The sequence below is a fragment of the Vipera ursinii genome (assembly GCF_947247035.1).
Source record: "Vipera ursinii genome assembly, chromosome: 1".
Taxonomy (NCBI): domain Eukaryota; kingdom Metazoa; phylum Chordata; class Lepidosauria; order Squamata; family Viperidae; genus Vipera; species Vipera ursinii.
Window position 1 is genome coordinate 246615218 of NC_139512.1, and position 26301 is coordinate 246641518.

At 40.9% G+C, this 26301-nt stretch overlaps 1 protein-coding gene across 2 annotated transcripts; it reads right to left on the reverse strand.

Moving 5' to 3' along the window:
- Positions 1-19137: 19137 nt before the first annotated feature.
- NDUFAF4 (NADH:ubiquinone oxidoreductase complex assembly factor 4) lies at positions 19138-25013 on the reverse strand. Of its 2 annotated transcripts, XM_083348956.1 has the most exons (4): positions 23716-24236; positions 22824-23356; positions 22604-22701; positions 19138-19663 (listed from the first exon to the last, which is right to left on the reverse strand). In XM_083348956.1, the coding sequence occupies exons 2-4, from the start codon at positions 22849-22851 to the stop codon at positions 19370-19372; spliced, it is 420 nt and encodes a 139-aa protein (XP_083205082.1). In that variant the 5' UTR covers positions 22852-23356; positions 23716-24236; the 3' UTR covers positions 19138-19369. The 2 variants fall into 2 exon arrangements, with proteins under 2 accessions (XP_083205082.1, XP_083205081.1); XM_083348955.1 differs by lacking the exons at positions 22824-23356; positions 23716-24236 and adding an exon at positions 24818-25013.
- Positions 25014-26301: the final 1288 nt, after the last annotated feature.

Genomic DNA, 26301 nt, shown 5'->3' on the forward strand with positions numbered 1-26301 from the left:
TGTTTGGGTTTTGGGTGGCTGAAGTGTTTGGGCCCTGTTTTTTAATTTTAAATTGATTGCAGTATTTTCCCTTTACATTTTTCCACATATAGGATAATTAAAACAAGCAGCCAGTTAAAATAAAGAGGCTACCAAAGCACAGGCTTGTGAATGAGGCACTGAATAACATTTAAATACAAGGATGAAGGGAGAAAGCAATTAATTTATTGTCCTTTGGGTACCAAATATTATACCGTTTAGGTTGCCTTGTGATGGGTCAGCGCTTAAAGATGCTGACGGCGTGAGCTCCCATTACTTGGGAGCATGCAAATGCAAGTAGGTAAATAGGCACCACTTTGATGGGAAGGTAACAGCATTCCGTGCACCTTGATGCATAGTCATGTTGACTACATGAACATTGAAATGTCTTCAGATAATGCTGGCTCCCTTGGCTAAGAAACAGAATTGAGCACTGCCCCCTAGAGTTGGAAGCAACTGAACAGGAGAAATCTTTATCTTTACTTTTAATAACAAACACAGGCGATGAGAGAAAGAGAACTAAAGTAGGAGTACTGACTTCTAAGAGGGAGTCATAGAAATGTTGCCTTATCAACACACAAATCTCCACCAAAACAAAGGCCACCAATATAAGCTCCCTTTTATCAGAAGGACTAAGGAAGATCATAGTGGAGATCTTTTGCCTGATCTGCTTGATCATTTTGTACTAGATAGTACCTTCTTCCCAATCTGCTGCCTTCCAAATGACTGTGACCACAGTTGCCAAACCACCAAGACAACATGGCCAAAGACTAGGAATTCTGGTAATTGCAGTCTTAACCCATTCAAAGAACAGCAACAGAATTTTATTCAGTATAATATCCTGAATACGCCTGTACAGAGATAATACAGCGCAACATTTTATTTCAAATGTCATTTGTTCTTTTGCTATAATATAGCAAACAGGGGAACATTCATTTCTATGAATCAGAAAGTCATTATGGAAAACCACAGAGTCAACCCTGGACAAAGGAAAGCAAAGAACGGCAGTGCATGTTGGAACAAATCTCCAAATTAGATTAATTTAGCAAGACTGTGTGAATTAAACTGAATTGCCATGGTAGAATCAAACAAGGTGCCATGGGAATTAGGCTCTTGCTTTCCTTAGGAATGGAAACCTCCAGTACAAATCCTTTGCAGTGTCCTCGCGTAAAAGGTCTATTAATCAACTACTGACAGCTGTACTTCTTTTCTTAAGAAAATTTTGGCAGTTTCTACTCTTGTGAAGTTTAGCACCATAGCAACAGTATAGAGAGGTGTTTTTCTGAAAAACCAGGCCAACAGTGGAGTACTGATGCAAATGTAGGGCCCAGTCCAAAAAAAAATAGAGTGTACAAAGAGGCAGCATAAAAGCAGAATCTCTCCATTCTAGAACCTGCTGGACACTTACCATCAAATTCCACATGAAACTTTGACGTGCAAATATTAACAGCTGAGATTTTGCCTATTGGTGGTATGGGGTTGGCACTATTTTCTTTTCCCCTCTGCTCCTGAATGAAAGAAGCAAGATTTCAGGAATAAGTGTAAACTGCTGTGAAGGGTGCTCATATTACGACTTTATTTTATTTATACAACAACAATAACAACAACAACAACAACAACAACAACAACAACAACAATAATAATAATAATAATAATAATAATAATAATAATAATAATAATAATAATAATTTCAGGAATAAGTGTAAACTGCTGTGAAGGGTGCTCATATTACGACTTTATTTTATTTATACAACAACAATAACAATAACAACAACAACAACAACAACAACAACAACAATAATAATAATAATAATAATAATAATAATAATAATAATAATAATAATAATAATAGAGTTGGAAGGGACCTTGGAGGTCTTCTAGTCCAACCCCCTGCTCAGGCAGGAAACCCTATAGCATTTCAGACAAATGGCTGTCCAGTCTCTTCTTAAAAACTTCCAGTGATGGAGCATTCACAACTTCTGGAAGCAGATTGTTCCACTGATTAATTGTTCTAACTGTCAGGAAATATCTCCTTAGTTCTAGGTTGCTTCTCTCTTTGATTAGTTTCCATCCGTTGCTTCTTGTCCTGCCTTCAGGTGCTTTAGAAACTCTTCTTTGTGGCAAACCCTAAGATATTGGAACACTGCTATCATGTCACCCCCTTACTCCTTCTCATCATTAAACTAGACAATTCCAGCAACTGTTCCTTATATGTTATAGCCTCCAGTCCCCTAATCATCTTTGTTGCTCTTCTCTGCATTCTTTCTAGAGTCTCAACATCTTTTTTACATCATGGTGACCAAAACTGGATGCAGTATTATATTTAAAAAAGTATAAAAATTATATTGATTTTATTGATTACATGGCATACAGTTGCTGTCTACTCTTAGCAACCACACAGATTTTCTCCAAGATGATATGTCTCTTACCTGGTCCTTCCAGTCTTCCAATGGACTATAACTGAGTCCACCTACCTGCTGATGGCCATCCTTTTCTTCTCTTTCTTTCCACCTTTCCCAAAGCCTTCTCCATAAAGCTAGGTATTCATATAATGTGTCCGAAGTATAGGGGTGTTGCTTTGTTTGATATAAAGATGTGTAAAGCAGCACTGCTCTGCTTTGGCAAATGTTTCGACTTGATGAGACATTTGATTCTAGGCATGTCATTTTTTTCTCACTGTTTCACCAAACCGTGCCTGCTAAGTTTAGTTTCCAGGGGTCAATAATGTTCTCTCAGTACACATTTCCTTTGGAATTTTGTGTATATATGATGGAACCATTATCCCAGAATCAACTATGCTTCATTGTTTGATTTCTTCCAACCTTTTCATATATTCATGAGACCAATAATCTCATTTCTAAAAAGGGTCATTTTTTAGGGTTAGGGTTTTGCTGGTATTTATGTGATTTGTGCAAGCACGCAAAAACACCCATGGATGTATGAACGTGTGTGTAGCACACATAGCTTGTGTGAAGGTGTTGAGGAATAAATTGAAATAACAGGGTTTATGAATTTCATAGTGAATTCTAGTCCATTTCAGGAAATAATTGTGCAGTTTTGAAATTAACAGTCTATTACTCAAAAACTTTTCATGAATTTCTTTTTTCTCCCTTAACCTGCAACCAATTCCTGCTCCCAGACAGAGCATAACAGCCCCAATCATCTGAAGTAACATTTCTTGCCTGTACAATACGGAGACTTTGACTTGCCATCAGGAAGCAGCAGGATTCAGCAGAGGGGCAGTGAGCAATACTGCTTCACCATTATTTTGCCAAAACAAATTGGCACAGTGTAGTTCTGTTCAGTCTTACAGAGTTGTCTTTCTCATGGCTACCTAGCCAAATCTAATGATAATAAATTCATTTTGTTGTGCACCCATTAAAACATAGTGCACTAGAAGAACACAGAAGCGTCCCACCACCTGCACAGTTTCAGTGGAGATGTACCTACTGTAATGTCTACTCTAAAAAGCCTTTTTTTTAATGTGGCAGTTTAGGAAACTGTTTAGAAATGTTTTCCTGAAAGCTGTCAGTCATCTGAGGTGTGAGAAACATTTCTAATCACTATCATTGCTGTTAGTTAAAGCATGCCCTAGATATATGAAGGCCTTTTGAGTGGGAGTATAAAGCTTTATCCTCGATTGAACATATTATATTTCTTAGAGAAATATTTTAAGTAGCTGCAATAAACTCCAGGGAATGCAGTTGAATGCGGCTATTACATTGTATGACGGCATTAATAATAATAGTCTGTGGACATAAATCAGCAATGTTAGCCATGTCATCAGCTGAAGTGGAGTCAGGGTTTCCGAATGTAAATTTGCAGAAATGTTGACCTTGAACTAATAGAAGTTTTGGGCAATTTTGAAATTGCCTGTGAAGAAATTGCAGCTGATTAGGAGATATTGTTGAGTCCTCACGATGAAATATGCATTCTGCCAGCTTTCAAGTCAAAAACCATAATTTTCAAAAGCTGTGGTCCCTTCTACTAGGCTTTGCTTAATAAAAGGATCTTTGTAGCAACACTAATTTTTAAATTCTTTATGGATCCTTCAAGAGAGAGCAGAACGGTGCTGGAGAAAAGAAGGTTCTTTAAAAAAAAACACACACACCAACCCCAGAAAATTCAATCAAGCCAGGGCAGTATTTCAGGATGCGATAAGAAATAGCAGTTCTATAGAGGGACAGGGGAGAAGAGTGGGATGGTGAGCTTGTGAAGTTTAAACTGTTTGAAGGAGTGAATATAAAATTAAGCTTAATTATTTCCTTTCTGAGCAGCACTGTGTCTGCTTGGAAACCATGGTAACTGGGATGGCAAATGCTGGTACCTATTTCCTGAGAGATAACACTGACTATACAGTAGGCATTGCTCTTGACAACAGAGCCATGCCAGTCAGAGTTCATAGGCAGCTCCCAAGCCCAAAGCATCTGTCTTTCTCATCCTGTGCCAGAGAAGCACACAATTCAGTTTACAACCAGGGCACTCTTCTGTGTCCCCTCACAAAGCCTTGGATTTGCACTCCTGAAGTGAAATGAAGTGGCATTTTAAACACTTAAACGCATGGCAAGTATTCCTACTAATTATAACCTATTAGTTTTGGCTTGTTTCAAGTAATCAAGGCCCCAATACACACAAGAGAAAGCACATGTTTCATTTGATTTTTACTTCAGTAACACAATAGATGAGATAGGCACTGAAGACGGAGGACATTAACATCCATCCTTTGTTGCAACCAGTACATGGAAATAAAACATTAGTTCTTCTCCATGGTTGTTATATCTGCCGATTCACGCCCAACAGTCTTGCTGAAGTATCTTGAATCCTTTTAGGAAAACATTAGCTGAAGTTTGTGAAGGCACACCAGATTATTTTATGGGTTGCTTATTGCTTCAAGTTACTTGTGTATACTCTGGGTTGAACACCTGTTTGGCACAATCTACAGTGCTGAATGAGACACACTTTGAGGTTTTCCACTGCAATTTTTTTAAACTTGTAGAACCTAAGGAAATGGATAAGTGTTCTTTGTAGTTTGAGCTTGATCCATATCCCTCTTGACTTTTGGGGGTAGCTAAGCAGGATGTGTGAGTGAGTGGATTTGGGACATAATAAACTCTTCTTTGAGAGATGAATTAGATATATAGCAATAGTGTCTGTTTTGAAGAAAGTAACACATTCCTTGTTGAAGATGTTTTCCCTAAAAGTGGCTATTTTTGATATTTTTCACTCAGGTCACCAAGTTTCCTTTTCTCCAGGAACTCAAGGTAGCTTACATAAGGATTCTCACTTTATTTTTTTTCAACGTAGTGTTTTATTTTTCATTTTATACTTTTACAAAAAAAGCTATGAGAATATTAGATTGACAGGGAGGAAGTAGCCCCAATTTACCTTCTGAGGTTCTGTGGCTGGATTTGAACTTGTGTGTCTAAAGTCCTAGCTGATCACAATGTCACACTGAATCTCAAATATGAGGTAAATTCTTCCTCAAACTGAGTTTGGATCCAGGTTACTATTAACACATCCAAGCTACTTTGTTGGCAACAATATGGAAATGGTTGCCATCCTTCCAGATAGTTTTTCAACTTCTCACTGTAGGTTTTGATGGTCTTTCATCTAAGTCCTAGCACGCGGACCTAGAAAATGGGATATTTTATCTATTTAAACTAAAAAAAATTCAAAAGTGTTTATACAAATCAAATTAAAAACAAAACTAATCTTTATTGTCTCTGGATGAGCTACAGGAAAAAAGATTCAAAGGAATAGTGCCTCACTTCGGTTTTTCATGAATGTCTCATTTGATGTCTAGCTGAAAGAATGAATAATTTTATTCAGTTTTTTTAAAGGAAATTTAAAAGTGCCAGCGTGATCTCATGATTAAGACACCAGGGTAGACGTTCAGGAGACTTGAGTTCTAATCCCGCCTTAGACATGAAGGCTGGTTGGGTGACATTGGCCCAGTCATTCTCCGGGTTGTGTTTTGGGGGGAAAATAAGATGAGGAAGGAGTATTAGGCATGCTTGCTTTCTTGAGTTATTTATAAAAATAATAAAGGCGAGAAATAAATAAACAACAAATGATAAAATGAAAATAATAAAATAATAAGTATGCCAAAAAGCATTTCATGAAAACGACAGGCATGACTATCACAAAGGTAAATCCATGGAAATACATTATACGGATCAAAACACCCTGGGTCAATTCAAACTGAAGAAAAATAGAAATGCCCATAGATTGCAAAAGAGCAGAAAGAAAATTCATTAAGTGATCATAAGCATTCACACACACACAAACACAGCAGCTCCGAGCCTTAAACAGCTTTGGTAATAATTAACGAGCTTTTCTATTGGAACTATTAAGATGGAAATGTATGCAAGTTCATAGCAGCTATTAAAAAAAATCTGCACAAACATTAGCCCTCAAAACAAGCATTCTGCCAGCACCATTTTGATGGGCAATTACTGAGCCCTTTAGGAAAACATGCCAAGAAATGAACAAAAGGAGTGACTAAGAGTAAAATTATGGCATTCTCCTTAGAGGGATTTAGACAATTAGAGTTTGATATCAAAGGAGAAATAGCAATTCAGCTAAATACTTCTCCAAACTCCTGTTTTTCAGCTAGCTCAACATACAGTACACGCTCTGTGTGATGTTTGAAATCCTTCCGTTGAAAGCACAGTTTTGCTCTAAATCACTAATTCCAGAAAGATATGGGACTGCCAGCAGGTGTCTGTATTCTGATTCAGATACAGAAATTGTCTTTGTAGAAGGAGAGCCATGTTAGACTACTGTACGGTGACAAAAAGAAAAAATCAGGAGGAGTCTAATAGCCCCTTTTCTAATTTGCAATTTTTAACATTTTTAACAATTTAACATAGAACGTCTACACTGATGTAAACTGAACTCGCATCCATCGAAAAGTTTCAGGCAGCCTCAGAAACTGTAATTAACACATTACAGTTAAACGGATAAGGTACGGGTAATCTGTCTCTCAGGTAATTTGTATCTGCATAACTAATCTCTCTTTCCCTTTTTCCCTCCCAGTTTACATCTGCCATCAGTCTAGCCACTGTGAATCAGATGAAGAAAATGTCTTGAACCAGCACTGCTATGTCTTAATTTTCACCAAGATGTCTTACCTCAAAAAAAAAATAAATCGCAGTTTATTCAGTTTATTTAGTCTACCTCTGCGAAGATCTGACTTGGAAAGTTAATACAACCCAGGTGGCCAGAAAGGCCCAACAGAGGCTTCACTTTTTCAGGGCCTTGTGGAAGAACAGGGTAGAACAACGGCTTATGACCCTCTTTTACCGGTCTACTATAGAGAGCGTCCTCTCGTATGGTATTGTGGTTTGGTATGCTGGTCTGACAGCCGCGGATAGGAAGGCATTACAGAGGGTGGTGAGCACAGCACAAGACATTGTGGGCTGTCCCCTGACACCACTGGATGACCTCGCCAGGGCTCGCTGCCTTGGAAGAGTGAGGAAAATTCTCAGGGATGACTCACACCCTGGACGGTATCCACTCTCCTACCATCGAGTAGGAGATATAGGAGTATAGCCAGCCGCACCAACAGGCTGAAAAACAGCTTTTATCCATGGGCTGTTAGGCTTTTGAACAGAAAATAGTTTTTATAAGCTTTATACGTAATTGACTTGCAAGGCCGGAGCGTTGTGCAATTAGTTCACATGGTGTAATAAGATGGAGGGTTTCTGTCACTAAGCTGGGGGGTGGGGGCACGAAGGGAGGCTCAGCCAATCTCAATGTACACATGGTTGTACTTTGACAATAAAGGTTCATTCATTCATTCATTCCTTTCAGCGCTAATTGTGCTTCTATTTCAATAAGCTGAACAGGAAAAGCATGCTTTCTTTCATTTTGTAAATTATTGTTTTTAACAAAAGGGTTGTGGGAGATAGGTGAAGATTAAACCAGGCTTGGAAGACAGCTTGGTTTATAAAGCTATCCTGGTCTCTGTGGACTGAAGTGCCCTTATTGTTTGTGAGGACAGGAGGACCCCTACAATTTTAGGAGGGCAGGGATGATTGCACAGTCCTCAGCCTGCCCTTAGGCTGCTGGGAAGGTGACCGCCACCTGAGTTTTCATTCTCTGAATCAAAAGTAGCATTTTGCCTTTCCCCTGTCTAGTCCACCTGGTGTGCTTCATCCTGGCTTCCTCTGTTGACTCCATGCCAACTGGCTGATGTGTGCTCTGGTGTGTACACCGACACCATCAGTTTTTGCTCTCTTCTTTTAATAGCTATTTTGATTTGGGAGGCTGGCCATGAAAGTTGTGGGGAGGGTTGTTGTTGTTTTCAGATTCAGGAGCTGGCAGTTCTTTGTTGTTGTTTTTAATACATTTGTCAAAAAGGAGAGTAAAATTTTAGTCTCTTCTTTTCTTAAATTTTAACTGTGAAATTGGTAGGAACTCTGCCAAGTTTCCCATCCAGCCCAAGGGTATAAGCTATAAAACTCTGTGGTGTGTGTGTGCATGTGTGTGCGCGCATGCACCTGTGCCTTAAAGCCAATGTTGACATCTGACAACTTGTTTCCTAGGGGTGAGACTGTGAGACAGTGACTACTCTGAGGTTAAGTGATACCAAGCCTTAATTGCTACACCAAACTGGCTCTCTGTAAAACTATTATCATTTGTTATGATATTTGGATGATGAAGAAAGGGAATCCACCAACAGGTGGCATGTTAATCACATCCAGACATACACGGACAACCCTATGACCAAACTAGAGAGGGAAGTTGAAATCTAGAATATCAGAAATCACAAAACCTTTCTACAAACATTTCCAATAAAATTTCTGCAATTTTCAGTGTTCTCATCTATGTATATCATGCAACCATTTCTTCTCTTTTCTCTATCATGGACAACAGCCTCGGAACTTGGTGTAAACATTTTAAAGATTCATGTAATGAAATTTAATGAGAACCAGTTTGGTCGAGTGGTGAAGGCACCGGGCTAGAAAACGGGAGACTGTGAGTTCAAATCCTACCTTAGCTATGAAAGCCAACTGGGTGGCCTTGGGCCAGTCACTCTCTCTCAGCCCAACCCACCTCAGAGGGTTGTTGTTGTGGGGTAAATAGAAGGAGGAAGGTGTGTTTTGTATGTACACCACCTTTGTAAAAACAATAAAGGTGGAATATAAATAAATAAAATAGATAAAAATGTAAACATTTTCAGATTCATACAATCTGTTTCATTATACAACCTAGCTCACATTTGCTGCGAGTCGTTTGGGTTTTTAGCTAAGAACACAGCAGCCAAAGGTATGCACATGTTCTGTGTCCAAATACATTCATATGCCCCAAAGGCTCATCTCTAACATTATCACAAACATTCATCTCATATTCCATAGATATATTAAACAACCAAGGGCATAACATTAGAATAGAATAGAATAGAATAGAATAGAATAGAATAGAATAGAATAGAATAGAATAGAATAGAATAGAATAGAATAGAATAGAATAGAATCATAGTGCTGGAAGGGATCTTGAAGGTCGTCTAGTCCAGGGGTCAGCAACCTGAAACAGTGAAAGAGCCACTCGGAACCGGTTCCCTCACAAAAGGAAAAACTGGGAGCCGCAAAAAAAATGTGTGTGCATGCGCATACATGCGTGCATGTGCAGAACAGGGTTTGACTGAAGAGTGGAGCCAAGGCAAGATATGCACCTACCCTGCATATTTGAATTGATTGGTTGAACTTTTTTAGTCCCACTTTTTTTTTTGGACTACACATAGCAAAGGACTGGGAGCCGCAGGAGATGGCTGAAAGAGCCGCATGCGGCTCTGGAGCTGCGGGTTGCAGACCTGTGGTCTAGTCCAAGCCCATGCCCAAGGCATATACCTTCCGGACAAATGGTTGTCCAATCTTTTCTTGAAAACCTCCAGTGATGAAGTATCCACAGCTCCAGGAGGTAAGCTGTGTTCTATTGATTAATTATTTCACTGATAGGAAATTTCTCCTTAGTTCCAGGTTAGATCTCTCCTTAACGATTTTCCACCCATTTCTTCTTGTCCTACTGTCAAGCATAGGAAATCAGAAGCCCAGGCAGTTCAAATGAATATAAAAGTTTACTGCAAACTCAAGTTCTCTACAAGAAACTGAACAACGACAATCTTTCACATTCATGAGGAATCTATTGAAAGCCAGCACTTTCCAAAGTTTTGTTTGTTATTATCTTTAGAGCCTTTCAATCAGAACTCTGACAAAGAAACTCCACAGGCAACTTAGTCAATTAATCATTTTGTACTTTTTGTTGTTATCTTTCCGTTTGTTTAGTGCAGGGGTGTCAAACTCGCAACATCACGTGACGTGTCGTGAGGTATCACAACTTTTTTCCCCATTGTCAGCAATGGGGTGGGCGCAGCTTCGCTATGATGCATCTGGCCCTGGTTTAGTGGAACCTCTGGTTTAGTGGAACAACATTCTTCCAATAATTAGGCACCTGTGTGATCTTCCCATCCATGTGACACAACTACTCCTTAGCAAAGCCCATGCACGTTGCAAGGTTTCTCCAGCTATATTCTCTGTACATGCAACCATTTCATTTTTCAACATTTCCACATTTGTATGATTTCCTTTTAATCATTTTTTTCCCCTTAGACACAAACATTTACAGCAATCATTTCATTTCATTTCAGTCTTTGGCATATGACAATCATTGCTATATAAATCATTAAATTCTTTCTTCCCGGAATTGCTTCACTTCAGTTTCATCACTTTTATTCTCAGTCTCATTCACTCAACACCTGCGGCCGGCGTCAACTTCCCTCCGTCCAGTGCGCTCCCACAGAGAGGGCCTCCTCAAGGTGCCTCCGATCAAAGAATGTCGATTGGTGGCCCCTAGGGGGAGGGCGTTCTCTGTGGGCACGCCAGACCTGTGGAACCGCTTGCCGGTCGAGCTCCGGATGGCCCCCGACCTTCACTCCTTCCGGCGGGATCTAAAAACGTATTTATTTGAGCAATCCGGCCTGGTTTGATGGGTTAGGGGTTGGGGTTTTAACTTGGTTTTTAATTACTGTATATATCGGGCATAATATTTAATTGATTTTTAACTTTTGTACTTCATTTCTAATATTTATTGCCCTGTACACCGCCCTGAGTCCTTCGGGAGAAGGGCGGTATAAAAATTTAATAAATATAAATATAAATATGGTAGAGGCTCCTTTCTGATCCCTTTGTACTTACGTTCAAGACAGTATTTGCTTTCATCAGCATTGCTCTGCATACTTACTTTTAATTTGAACTGCTCGTTCCTCTCTTTGACTACATTCTTTCCAAGTAGCCTTTTCTTTATATTCACATTATAATGTCTGTCAGGATATCTATGTCATCCTTACTTCTCTTGTATGCATTTTCTTCATACTTTGTCCTTTTGAACATTACTTCAGCTAGTATCATTTTTTTTATATACTCTCATTTTTTCTGTGGCACTCAGGAATGTAGCTCTTTTTAACAGTTTTCTGTTCTTTCTTTACATCCAGTTTCTATCCATTTTGTTGAGAGATCAATTCATCTAATATGTTTTTTTGTCTGGGTTTGTATTTTCTTTTCCTACAGTTCCTTTATTTCGGTTTTCAAAACTTTTACTTCTTTCTTTTCTCCCATGTATATTTCTTTTTCTCAGTGAACCTTGGTGGCACAGTGATTAAAGTGCAGTATTGCAGGCAAACTCTGCCCACAGCCTGGAGTTCAATGAGACTCCAGGTTGACTCAGACTTCCATCCTTCCAAGGTCAGTATAATGAGGACTCAAATTGTTGGGGCAATATGCTATTAATGCTTCTAAATTGTAAATCTCACAGAGAGTGCTGTAAAATGCTATGCGGGTGAAACATAAGCCTAACTGCTGTTGCTATGGCTATCCACTTTTAACTGGACCAAATAACGTCTTCTCTCACCTCATGGTACCCTTTTATTCTTTATTAATATAATGTTCTAAAGCTTTTATAATAAACATTAAACTTGATCACGGCTTTGGATTTATATTCATTTGTTTGCTATACATGTGTATAAAGTTTTCCACAGTGCTTCTTACTGTGAGGGTATGAGGTAACATTTTAGCTTATAATAGGTATCCACCCATCTGCCAGATGACTTCTAAATAGGAAGAGAGGATAGGATGAAGGAGGAAAGAGGTTGCCTTCCACTTTCTTAGTTCTTTGTAAAAAAAAAATTGAGCTCCACAAACAAAATAAAATCACTTTTAAGCAAGCAGCATTACTTTCTCTGTTATGGGCATTGTCGTGTGTCTGGTTCCTATTTATTTTTTTCCAATGGACTTGTAATTTATGCTCATTATGTGCATCCATGCTTCAACTGCACGATAAATCAACCTTCCCCTTTGTCCACAGCCAGTAAAACATCAATAAAATAGTATTAAAAGGTTTAGCAGATGGTACACCCTTATAGACAGGCAGCAGAAGATAAGACCATTCTGGGGGTTTTTTGAGCACAGTAGATTGTTGTGGACTTACTGTCTCCATGAAAACAAGGTAAGAAAAAAATAGTATTTTCCCAGGGCAGGAGAGTGTATAACTGACAAATGCTCTATTATCTAGTATATGTGTAGAAGATGAATTATATAAATATATAAATATAAATCACCACATGTGTGCAGTATTTTGTATTTGTTAGGAAGAATACATCCATTTAATTTTTCTTCTCCTTTTATAACATAAAAATAAACCCTACAATGATTAGTCACATTAATGTCAGATGAAGACATGCAAAATTGGGCAGTAAATTATATTTTTCTTACAGCTTTCATTCATTTGTTAATCCTTAAACACAGTAGCATCAAAACAAAGACATCTTTGGGGGGATATTGTGCTGCTTAGATGCTTTTGCATTATAATGCCATATCTTAAATTGGGTGGGTTTCTTATTCCCAAAGAACAAGTTTCCAGTCCTTAAAGATACTAACCTTTAGAAGAACACGGACACCACCATACTCAGGAGCTTCACCTGAACGATGAAAGTAGTGTCACAAGCAGTGTGACAATGCAAGCTCTACCTCTTATAGATGCATGTGACGTGTATAACCAGGGCTTTTTTTGTCATAGAATGCTCAGAACGGAGTTCCGGCACCTTTTTTGGATGGAACCTTGTAGGGTAGGCAAGGTGGGTTGTATGACATGTGTGAGTTCCGGCACCTTTTTCTTTTAGAAAAATAGCACTGTGTATAACACATGTATAAAGGGGGCAATGTAGGGAAGTTATAGCATGCAAGTGCTATTAGCTCTATAAATGTATACATCAAGCTTTACTAGGCAGTTGTAATATGCTTTGACATCTGCTAGGAAAAATGCAGAACTTTACTACAAGGATTTGGAAAAGGGATTAATAAAGGTTATTTCCTTTGATACAAAGCAATGACCCCCAAATTCCTATAAAATCAATGAACATCAAGGAAATGTAGCATTCTCAAGGTAGTTAGGCAAAATAAACAAGTAAATACATACACAAGAAACAAGTAAAAGAAACCCTATCTATGGCACTTCCCCTGCTTGCCTAATTCTGAAGTCTGGCTTGTTAGAATATTTATTAAATAGGTTAGTTAAGGAAAGTGTTGTCGCTTCTCCTTTCAAAAGTGATCTCCTGTCTCATTTTATTATCATTTGTTCCCCTTATCAGCTGTATAATTTGTTATGTACTGGGCTTATAGTAATACCACGTGGGTTGCTGGAGCAGCTAACGGCTCTCCAGCAACCCAGACTACAAGTCTCCAGCGCTACAATTGGCTATCCCTAGGCGGCAATGGTTGTTTCAAACCTATTGGCTGCCGCCTAGGGGCTAGACTATATATTGCGGCTGGTTGCAGCCATTTGCTCAGTATAGATTCTGCACGAAATAAAATATGAGTTTCCCTGTACTCAGCTACCTTGTCTTCATTCCTGCGCCAAAGAACTCGCTATTTAACATAATTATTATCAGGCCCTTTGGTTTTCATATCTATTAGGCATATTATGCCCATGCATAGCCTACCTTTTCTTACAGTCTTACTCTATGTAAGAACTTTGAAATCCTGTGGCTCTTTTCCCTCTAAATCAGGACTCTACAACCTTGGCAACTTTAAAATTGGTGGACTTCAACTCCCAGAATTCCTCAGCCAGCTCTTTTCCTGGCTAAAGAATTCTGGGAATTGAAGTCCACAAGACTTAAGGTTGTCAGGTTGGAGATCCCTGCTCTAAATCCAGGAGACATAACTGTAACCTGCTAGCTTTGGAAATAATAATAAAGGATCAACAGATCCTTTTCAGTTGATGGCTTTTCATGGTTGAGTTCTCCATCATAATGGGCCTGGTGTCAGGGCACCAGTTTCTTGTGTTCTTATGTGTCTTATGATAAATTGGGCTTTTCTGACTGGCTGTTCTCATAATGGAAGCCATTTATGAAGGCATGGAAGTAATTGCTACTGGTTTATGGCTTCCAGCACTGCTGCAAGGTGTTGCCATTTTTCTATGCTGCTTGGAAATGAACTGCTTGCAGAGAGAGACACGAATGAAACTATAGTTACCATCTATGAATCCTCTGGCTTTACTATAGACACCATGCAGCAAGGAGGTTGTTACAGTATTCATTCCATTGTTTCAGGACTCAAATAGATGATTAAACACACAGAGAAACAGGCCTTCTTTCAGTTGCAAATCATACTTGCCTATGGTTATAACTCTTTCTTAAAACTTATAATAGATCTCACATATAGTAGATGTCAAGAAGGTGAAAGGTGAATGTGATTTTTAAATCAGGTTGTTTAGTCTTGGCATTTGCATTTCAGATACTTTCAACACAAGATATAGACAGGATCCCCACTGAATTCCACTAAACCTACTTCTGGGAAAAGAACTTAATTTTCAGTCCAAACCTAAAAAAAAGTCACTGCCACTATTTTTATCATTTCTGGGGCAGCTGTTGTTTGGAACTGCATATGCTGCAGCATTCTCTTCTTCACATTTCCAATTATAGAAACAGTTCACCCAGGAAAAATGTCCAATTATTGCCAACCCAATTTGAGAGGGATTAGAGCTTTTGGATTGTCTCTCACACATATTATTTACTTTTGAGAATTTCAGCTTCATTTCTGAACTCTTAGAGTAGTGGTCCTCAACCTGTGGGCCACAACTGACTAGCACACGCACATTCTCACTTGTGAGAGCAGCGGGCAAACATGTGCATATGCGTTCTATTTGCGTGAGCGGCAGGCACACATGCACATTGTTTGTGCAAATGGAGCTGTCTGCGCATGTGCATTACCGGCCGCTCACGCAGAATGATTCCCCTCCCCCCAATGCTTATCTGCAAAGCCTGAAACGTCGGGGAACACTATTTTAAAACTCCGTCTACAGATTCTGAATGTTTTCCATTTCCAAGAACTTCAACATAAACACCCTATTTGCACCAGGGCTCTTGGAAACAAATAATATTACAGTGGATAACTGGCCATAAAAACATCACTGCAAATAATTATTTTTTCTTCCGTTCAGTCATTTCCAATTTTGGAATACTGCCTGGACAAGTCCATGCAGTGTTCTTGGCCAGATTTTCCAGAATTGGTTTGCCATTGTCTCATTCCTTGGGCTGAGAGAAAGTGACTGGCCCAGGGTCACCCAGTTGGGAGGGTCACAAATAGCGATCACATGATCCTGGGTTGTTGCATCTGTCACAAATACATGCTGGTTGCCAAGCACACGAATGTGACCCTAGAGATGCTACAATGGTCATAAGTGTGGGGACTGGTCCTACCAGCCACTTTTTTCAGTGTTGTTGTAACTTTCAAATGGTCGCTAAACAAATGGTTGCAACCTGAGGACTACCTGTATAGATTTTGAGCTTCTTCTTAGATTTTTGTATGGTGTTTGAGATCTGTTTAAGCTACCTAAGCAAGCACTACATCTTTGTAAGAAACCTGACTCAAAACGGCAGGAAACCATATTCCTGATTTTTAGTAAATGAGGCTGTAGGATCCCCAATAGGCACAAAGGCTTGGAACATGGGCACAAGGCTGCAGAGTACACCATTCTGAAACTGAAACAAGAGGTTAAATCAGCCATGTCCCTTGGAAAGCTTTTGTGGCTGTTTTGACAATCCTTTGCCTGGAAGGCAGTCTCGGTGGAAATATTCCCTGCAATAGATGCAGAGACAACTGGGAACAGCTTTTGAATTGGCCAGATGAGCCTTGTAAGACACAGGATTTCATTTGTGCTAACTTGCCTTGCAAAATGCTTCTTTCAACTGTTTTGCACAGCCTGGTTATCTATCAAGACCATATGGGGGATCAGCATGTTCCTCACTGATTTTTCCAACCCTGATTCTTTGTTTTTTTAGGTCTCCTACTGACCATCACTGAAGAGTACAGAGAGCCATCATCGGAATACAGGTAATCCCCAAGTTATGAGCATTCGCTTAATGCTCGTTCGAAGTTATGCGATCAGTGCCCCCTAGTGTTTATGAGCAAGTCCCAAAATTACAAAAATTGCAGCACCACGGCAGTCCATGCTATGAGAGATTGGAAGAGCCATGTGACTGCCAGGTGGGGGCTTCAGAAATGTAAAGGAATACTCCATTTCTGAAGCCGCCCCCCCCCCTCGTTGGCAATCACACAAACTTTCAAATCTCTTTCAGGTCTCCTTTGGATAAAAAGTGTTTGTGCAAGGATTAGCTGCATTTTGAATAGCCCCACAGGTGCACAAACACTTTTTATCTGAAGAGAGACTTGAGAGAGATTGAAAGGTCAGTGTGACTGCCATAGGGGGACCTTCAAAAATGGAAAGGGACGCAAATCTCTTTCAGGTCTCCTTTGGATAAAAAGTGTTTGAGCGGCAGCCGGCTTGAGTTTCTCCACTCTATCCAAATGGAAAGAAGCGGAGGCACAGAGTGGGATTGCTCTCAATAAGGCTGGCGCATGTGAGCGAGCAGCACACCTGCATCCTCTTGAGAGCAATCCTACTCTGCACCTCTTTTTTCTTTTCAGAGGAAGCGGAGAAACTCAAGCTTCATTCCTGTCCTCAAACTAAGGCTGGCACATGCAAGCGAGCAGCGTACCCGGGCCACGGACGGAATTGGTTCCTGCGTTCGGCCGACTCCAATTCCATGGTTTGCCCCACAGGCGTGCAAACAAAGAAACACTTCCCCTCCCCCCCGAATGGAAGCTTCCAGGGGCCCTGACCTCTTGCAGAGAATTTGTGTTTGAACTCACGCGATGTTACAACACCCAGGACCTTCCATTGTCGACACCAAAAGCATATCCAAGCCGACTCTCCTCCCCCTCAAAGAGAAAGAAACCGTGGCAAAGAGGAGACAGATTTTGTAAGGCAAGTCTGGCATGGCAGGAAGGGGAAGCAGTTGTGGGGAGTGGTGGTGGGGAATAGGGTGAACATTGCAGAGCCTCTGCGGTCGTTTGCGAGGGGGAACGATTGCCGTGGTGCTGCAATATTCGTAATTTTTGGACTTGCTTGTAAACACTAGGGGGTGCTGATCGCGTAACTTCGAACAAGCGTTAAGTGAACGCTTGCAACTCGGGGATTACCTGTATACGATCCAGTGATGTTTGCATGAATTGTACCTATGTACTGGGTTTATATCCCACTTTGCTTTAAAGAGCTTATGAATTCAGCTTTTTAGCTCATTGCCATCCAGTTACTGATAATTAAAGTTAAAATATTTAGTCTAACCTACAGCCCTGGTATTGCTAGTGTCGCCTGTTCCAAGCTAGGCAAATCTGATCCTGCTGTTCTGTACCAGCCTGCTACAGGCCCTGCAGAAAAGGCAGGGACAACCCCTTTACAAACGGCAAGAGGCTGGAACTAAGCCTGCCAAATTTATTAACATAAAACAGAGCAAAACAAGACACAAACCATGAAACAGGAGCTATGAAACAGGAACTAATCAAGCGGTTGCCTTCAGCAAACCAGCCCTCCCCCTTCCGAGGTGCCCCATTGCCTTCCTCTGTTTACTCCTGATTGACTGCCTCCTGCGTTGGGCGTCCTTGAACAGGGCCACACTGTCAGGCTCACACAGCTGGGTCTCCATCGTGACCAGGTGGGAGGGACCTGGCTGAGGGCTCTCATCAGCAAGCTCTTCAACACCCCCCTCCTCCTCTGAGTTGTCCGACCCAACTGCTGACCCTGAATCACAACACTCTTCCTCCTCAAGAGAACCTCCAAGAGCAACTCACTAGTCAGTTTAGAGTTAAAGTTGTGATAAAGGGTATCTTTGTTTGCAAATAGTAGCCTCTGAGAAAGTATCCCCAGGGACACACAAGTCAAAACAGAGAGAGGTGATACTTTCCAAACACTCCCCTATGGACTGAGAAAACTTGTCAACCTTCCATCTCTGTTGCTAGTAGGGACAAATGACAAATAATGTGTGTAAGTCCAGGAAAGGTTTGGATTCAGATCCCATTATCTTCCTATAGAAAAAAAATACATCTATACCAGAACTGGGGGATAGTATACAATAGGTGGCTCAAATAACCAATTCTGTCCCCTTCTCTCTAAGTCTTACCAGGAGGTTTGCTCCAATTATAAACAACAGCCCAAAAAAGTAAGTACTATAGCTAAAACAAAAGTACTGGAACTGAAAGGAGAAAAGCTGTATCTCGACTGTTATTTCCACACCGTCATAAAATACAGAACCTCCCCTCTTATCAAATACAGGCCCTGACTGAGAGGCTGAAATAATCTCGGCAGCCAAGGCAGATTTCATGGGTAGGATGCCAATAATTAACAATTGGATATTAAGCTGAACAAGGTAGTTAAATAATTCAGAAGGAAAAAATACCTAGAATTAGGATCCAAAATGACCAAAACTGAGTGAAAGGGGCATTTGAGTCAAACTCTTAAAACTCAAAATTAAAAGAATGCCATCCCTAACTTTAATCTTCCCCATTTGTATGCCTTCTCCTTTGTTGACCAAATACAAGAACTACCGATAGGCACTGGCAATTTTTCAGAAGGAAGATACAAATCTGTTTGGAAAGCTATTTGCAGAATGCTATTAGGGCAAAAGCTTCTACAGAGCTTCAGCTGAAAAATATCAGGTACAAAGAGCCTGCATTTTTATTGCCTAATTCTGAGTAATGAACACGTGCTTTGCAACACATCATCCGCGAGGCAGCAAACATTTTTAGAATATTTAAGAAAAATTGCATGAGTTGGTGTGGGCACACCTCCCCCACTTCAAAGCTCCATGATCTGGTTGGTTTGCTGATACAGACGTGCCAAAGAAAATGCAGACACTACTGACACTGCATAAGTTTGGTTGATGGGGCTGGAAGAATTATTGTAGGTGTATAATTATGGCTGAACACTGACAAACTCTCTCAAGTTCTGTTTGAAATTTTTATTTGGAGTCCAGGGTTTTCTGGTCTTTGTAAGGAAGGAAATCCATAACGAATGGGATGAAGAATGTTAAAAGGTTATTCACATCCTTCAGTTCTAAAGAATATTTCTCTGCTATTTTCTCAGCAGTCCATGTCTCTGGAGAGCGCTGATGGTTGTTGAGAAGAGTCAAGGCTTCCTCTATCAAGATTTTGCCTTTGGGAACAGTCTGAATGTCCTGATAATTGAACTGTCCATCTATTACTGGCCTGTAATCCTCCTGCTTATGTGGGAGATTTCTCCCTTTTTTTTTCCTCTAGAAAATGGAGAGAGAAAAAACAGTCACAAAAAATCTGTTAGAAATATGTTAGTCAATGTTCTATTTCTATACTAAAGAATTTATTTTTCATATAACCACCTGTAATGAAGTTATGAACTACAAGTAATCTTGGGTTACAATGGCAATTGGAAGTGGACTTTCCACTGCTAAGTGATGCGGTCATAAAGCAGAATGTCACATGACTGCAATGGCCATTGTCATTGTTAAGCAAGGACTCACATTATCTAAACAGAAGTCTTTAGATGCAGGAACCAATGCCAATTATAGCCACCCTACTTATTTTCATGGTATCTAAATGCAAGCCTCCTTACTTTTACATTTCACCCAATTGGTTTTGGCCAAATGTTCCAGCCTGTCAAAAAAGCCTCAGTATCTTATTTCAATTTATAATTGATTATTCATGAAAATATTCCCAATCAAGATTTGTGCTTTGGGTAACCTAAATGACAAGAGGCCTTACCCATTAACACACAGGATAAGAGACATAACCTCAGAGGTGCATCTTTTCTGAAAAATAAATGACCACCTAATCGTGAGGGGGAAAAATTTTTACACACCTCGTTATTTTTTAAAGAATTTTAGAAAACTTTAAGTCTTAAGTGTGGGTAACTGAGGCCAAGCAATTAATTGTTGGGCAAAAGATGCAAGACGAGGGAAGAAGAGTAAGGAAGCAATTGGAAATCCTATAGCCTAGTGTTTTTCAAACTTGGCAAGTTTAAAATGTGTGGATTTCAACTTCATGACTTCAGCAAGCTGGGCTGGGGAATTCTGGGAATTGAAGTCCTGACATCTTAAGAGTCACCAAGGTTAAGAAACACTGCAGCCCCTGTAAGACAGTGCCCCCTTGCAAGTCATCAGTTAAAATTGCAGGCTGGGGACCAGCAAGGAAAGAGTGATCCTTCTTTCTCTTATCGCCACCTAGTGGACTGCCAGAAGAAAGACTGTTTTTTCCCTAAACGGATCCTTTGCAGTGAAATTAGGCTGAGCCGATGACCTATTTTATAGCATCCAAACACAAATAATTTATAAACTGATATGCTAAGAGCTGTTCTTGCTTGAGAGTTTTAATTGCCGTGAAAAAGCTAAGCACAGGGTCTGCTTGCAGGAGTCTGCTGAAAAAGACCAGCTATGAATGTATTATATATTACTGGACAACTGGTTTATCAGAATCAACAGATCATTCTTTGCTCTGCTACCATTTATTTTCCTTACTGGGTTTTACATTCTGACACTTCCAAATAGCCATTGAATTTTAAAATAATCAATGCTAGGAGAGTGAGGGGTTACCCTTTAAGATTTTTTTTTTCATTTCTCAAAGTTGCCACCAAACTCCCCAGAAATCTCTTTATAGATTGATGCAGGATTGATTTCTCTTTAAATACTGTAAAAAGATAGTGGAGGACAGCAGCGATAGCAAACACAGCCATGGTCTTTTTTCCATATAACCTCATGAAATATTAAAATTCAGACTAAAAATAACTACAGTGAGTGAGGGAGAAATGAAAAGAAACAAGACAAATAAAGATCTAGGACAGAAAGTAGAGCAAGCTGCCAGAGGCACAATGAAGGCCAAAAAAAAAAAAAGGAATGGCATCTCCCAAGCAGGATATTCTTCAGCATTTCTTTCTAACTTCTAAACTCTGAGAATAAGCTGTCTATAGGGCCTGAACTTCGCTCATTCTCCAAATGCATAAGAGTTCTCTCCCAGGCCCAGTTATCTCTCTGATATAAAAGTCAACATCAATTATCTTAGAAATTAAGAGAAAGCCCTGTTAAATATAGATAACGTTATTCCTGAATAAACTTCCAGATATTTGGTCATCTATGAGCACTTTAATGTCAAATCCCAAATATAGGTAAGTTGTTCAGAGGCTCTTACTTTTGAATACAAGTAGTCACCAACTTATGACTATAATTGGGATCAGGATTTCCTTTGCTATGCAAAGGGTTATTTAAGTGAGTCCCATCCAATTTTAGGCCCCCTTTTTACCATGGTTGTTAAGTCAATCACTGCAATTGTCAAGAGAATCCAGCTTCCTACATTTATTTTGCTTGTTGGACTCTGGCTGGAAAGATTACAAATGGCGATCACATGATCACCATTTGTAACCTAGGTGCCCTGGTGGCGCAGTGGTTAGAATGCAGTATTGCAAGCTAAGTCTGCCCAGTGTGGAGTTTGATCCTGACGGGGCTCGAGGTTGGCTCAGCCTTCCAAGGTTGGTTAAATGTGAACCTAGATTGTTGGGGGTAATATGCTGACATTGTAAACCACTCAGAGAGCACTGTAAATCCCAATGGAGCAGCATATAAACCTAAGTGCTATTGCTACCCCAGGATGCTGCAACCATCATAAATACATGCCAACTTCCAAGAGCTCAAATGTTGATCACATGACTGTGGGGATGCTACAACAGTGTACATGGAAAGAGAGGTCATAAGTCACTTTTTTCAGCACTTTTGTACTTTCAAATGGTTGCTAAATAAATGTCTGTAAGTCAAGAATTACCCACGAGCATCTTTACATGCACTTCAAATTACCAGGAATTCTGATGCATTTGCAGTGCATTGCCAAAATAAGGGCAAAACAGAATTTTGAGCAGGTGAAATAAAAAAGACATTTGGGAAATCTGTGAAAGAGATTTACACTGACAGATCCTTGCATTTATTAGATAGATAAATGTCACTGAGAATGGGAAATATATGAGGTTAATTGCATTCATAAACTGAAAGAAATATTATGCACTGGCTTGTACTGATATAGATAACAAATCAATATAAGAATGCAACGACTGTATCATGAAAAACCCTGAAATTTCTTTTGCCCCCAGTTTTGATTTGTAAAGCTGAATTATCATTTTGTGTGTGTGTGTGTGTGTGTGTGTGTTTATGTGTGCAATTCAAGACTCTGTAACTCACTTGCAAGCCTGGATCACTGGAATCAACATAGATGTCCTTCAAGAAAGTAAGAAGTTTTTCATCTTTTTTCTTTATCTCTTCTTGGAAACTGGCAGACCCTGAAGAAAATAAACATACGAACCATAACTTTCTGTTTTTAAGAACAAAATAGCACAGTTCCAATAGAAGAGAATTTTTGTAGCTCAGGGCTGAACACTGAAGTCTTTTGGTGCTCTCTAACCTTGGCTGTTTCCTTGCAGAAGTTTCATGATCCAACTAGGTAACTCATCTAGTAAGTGTGGGGTTTGCTCCTCATTTATATATAGTAGCTTATCTTGCCAGTGTTAGTGGGGGTGTGGTTTTCTCCTTGGTAGCTTCTTGAATAGAATATTCTGCTTGATTGTCTCCTTAATAGTTCCTTGAAACAAAAAAGACTAGAACACATCCTCTTCAGCAGCCAACATCCGGATAAGCAGAGATCAACACCTAACAAACAACCAAGCAAGCATAAAAGAATACATCCCCACCAATACTGGTAGGGCAAGCTACTGTATATAAATAGCAAACAAACACCACTCTCAATAGCACTGATAATGTTACCTAGTGGATTAATGAAATGTCTGAAAGCAAACTAAGCTCAGAAAGCACCATGGACTCCACAGTACTGTTCTAAATGAAATCATAAAGTTTGTATGTGCATTTACTAACACAGACACCCCACATACACAGAGAGAGAGAGAGAAATTCAGGCTGCTGAACTGCCTTTGAAATAGCCTATATCAGACATGTCAAACACAAGGCCCGGGGGCCGGATCCGGCCCGCGAAGTGGTTTCATGTGGCCCGCAAAGCCATCCTGGAAACAGTAAGGGAACGGCCCCCACTGCCTTGGCCCTGGCCCAGAGACCCTCCTCCTGCCAGAGACCCTCAGATCTGTCCCACTCCTGCCCAGGCCCCTATAGGCACCCTTGATGTGAACGATGTAGAGCTGGCCACGCCCACCCAGTAGGCCATATGCACTCTAGCCACGCCCACCCAGTAGGCCACACCCACCCTGGCCACACCCACCCAGCCCCTTGAGGGCAACCGCAATGCTGATGCGGCCCTCAATGAAATTGAGTTTGACACCCCTGGCCTATATTCTTAAAACTTGAAAACAATTATTCCTCTAACTTGGGTCAGAACCATGTAATGTGTGCTGAGGAGCTCTGTCACTGTACGATATAATGGAGACATGGAAGACAAGGGGCAAAGAGGGTTTTCTATGAAGTTAAGTAGGCCTGTCACCTTAGGAGAGAAATTTTATTTCTAACTCCTTGTCGGAAGGTGACAAAAGGTGATCGCGTGACCCTCGGGGAGACTGCAACTGTCATAAATATGAGTCGCTCGCCAAGAGGCTGGATTTTGATCACATGACCATGGAGATGCTTCAACGGTCATAAGTGTGAAAAAACGATCCTAAGTTGTTTTTTTCAGTGCCGTTGCAACTTTGAATGGTCACTAAACGAACTGTTGTTATGGACTACCTGTGCCTGCTTCCTTACAGGGGCTATAAATTCGTTCTTTTGCAAACAGGGCTACTTCGGGTAAAGAACGGCAGACAGAAAAACAAAAGGAGGAGATATTCTTCAATCATTTGAATAGTTACATCTCCAGTGATGGCACAGGAGAACCTCCATATCCACACGCTCTGTCTCGGCATCCTTGCACCTCAACTGCCTCCTAGACCTAGACTACCGTTCCCAGCCTGTTCGTGGCTGCAGAGGCGCAGGCGGATGTTACTAAAAGTCCAACAAGTCGATCCCTCGAAAGGCGGGATCCAGAGCTAACGCACGCACTCGCGCGGTTTTCCAAAACTTGGGAGCGAAAGGACGGTCGCTTCAATGTCACCAATGACACCGTGCCCTCGAAATCGTGGCCGCTTTTGTTTATGCAGCGCCAGACCGGACTCTGCCGTGCTGATCATTTAAAGGACAACGCCTGACCCAAGTCAATCTTCCCTTCCTCTGCAACAGGCCGGGCTCCCGTAGATGCAAAGGGAAGGAACCTAGTTCTTTTTGAACGCAGTGACAACAGTCCTTCCCTGCCGGGAGGGGGTGGAGATTGCCCAGGGAGATTCCCTGCCGGGACGGCGCCTGGTTTCCCCACCCCCCTTCCCCAAAATGCTTTTAATCCAGCCCCTCCGCAGTAGAAACCAGAGGAAAGCGGCGCAGGGCGTTTGCGCCCGCTGAACTCACAATCCGGTGCGGCAACGGCCGCGGCGGGGTGGCGCGGGGCGGGCCTGGGTTTCTTCTTGCTGATTTCCCGGTGCGCTCGGTTCTCCACGTTAAACTTGCTAAGCACGCGGGTCAGCCTGACGCCCATCGCACCGGCTCACGAACCCACCTCCCAACGCGCCGGGGAAGGTGTCCGTCTGGCGTTCGCGCAGAAGGCCCGCTGTCGGCGCACAGGCCGCGGCTGAGGGCGCCGCCCAGTGGAGCGGAGGTCGGCTTGTTCTAAAAGAGAAAGTCGAACTCGCTTGTTCGGAAATCCGAAGTTGACGCTCGTTCTTCTTGGGAACTCGAGCCCGAGCCTTCTGGGATTTTTCTCCCCCCCCCCCCGTGTGAATCAAGGAAGGTGTGTGAGGTTGTGGAAAATAACTGGAAGTAGTGAGGAAGTTTAAAAAATAAAAAGATACATGCTTTTAGTATTGTCGTGTAATCATATTTTATATTTTATAATAATCATTTTATAATCAATTGCTTGAGTAAGATGCTTTGAGAATATGGGGAAAAATCCAGGACTCAAATGGAGGGAGGGGGAGAATAGGAGTTACCATGGGGCCCAAATGTGAGTCACTATCTAGGAATTGTTTTTAAGGACCTTCTGGTGCCTGGTACCCCTGGCAGGTGTAGAAGATGGGAGATATCTCTCATCTAGAATTGATAATAGGGGAGGGATCTTAGTATAATGCAGGGGTAGGCAACCTCGGCTCTTTTATGACTCATGGACTTCAACTCCCAGAATTCCTGAGCCAGCTTAGCTGGCTCAGGAATTCTGGGAGTTGAAGTCCATGAGTCATAAAAGAGCCGAGGTTGCCTACCCCTGGTATAATGTAAGCAAACAGGGGCAGAGATAATGTATTCTGTTTAGGCGCTTCTGATAGATTGTAACCCCCAAAGCCTAAGCCCATGGGGCCATGGGGGGAGGGAATGGGGCGTTGCGATAGGATGTATAATAATATGTGATTTTGGAATTTGGGGTGTAGTTCAGTGTTTGGCTACATTGTTTACCTTCCTGAATCCACCAGGCTTTGCAAACCGTTACTTTTTAGACTTTGTTGTGAAGTCTAATAAACTTTTTTTCTATTTGTAACACAAACAGAGTGAATTTCAATTTGTGACTATTTTTGTGTCTAACAAGGTGGACTCTGCGATCCACCTAGGGTTGGGAGGACCCAGACAATTGGGAAAAGAGGACACACCCTTTAACCTTCTTGGCATCCGTGACAAATATTACAGCGGAAAACTGCCGGGGGGGGGGAAAGGAGCTACACTTTTAGTATCCGAAAGAACAGTTTTTCAATTGCTGTATTTTTCCTACAAATCTTTATTGTCAAAAACGTGTCAATGATAATATAGAATCGACGATGACGCTCTTCAGATTTCTCCACAGGAACCTATGAGAATCATGTCATCATTCCAAAGACTACAGTGATTTGAAGTTATGAAGGAGATGGACT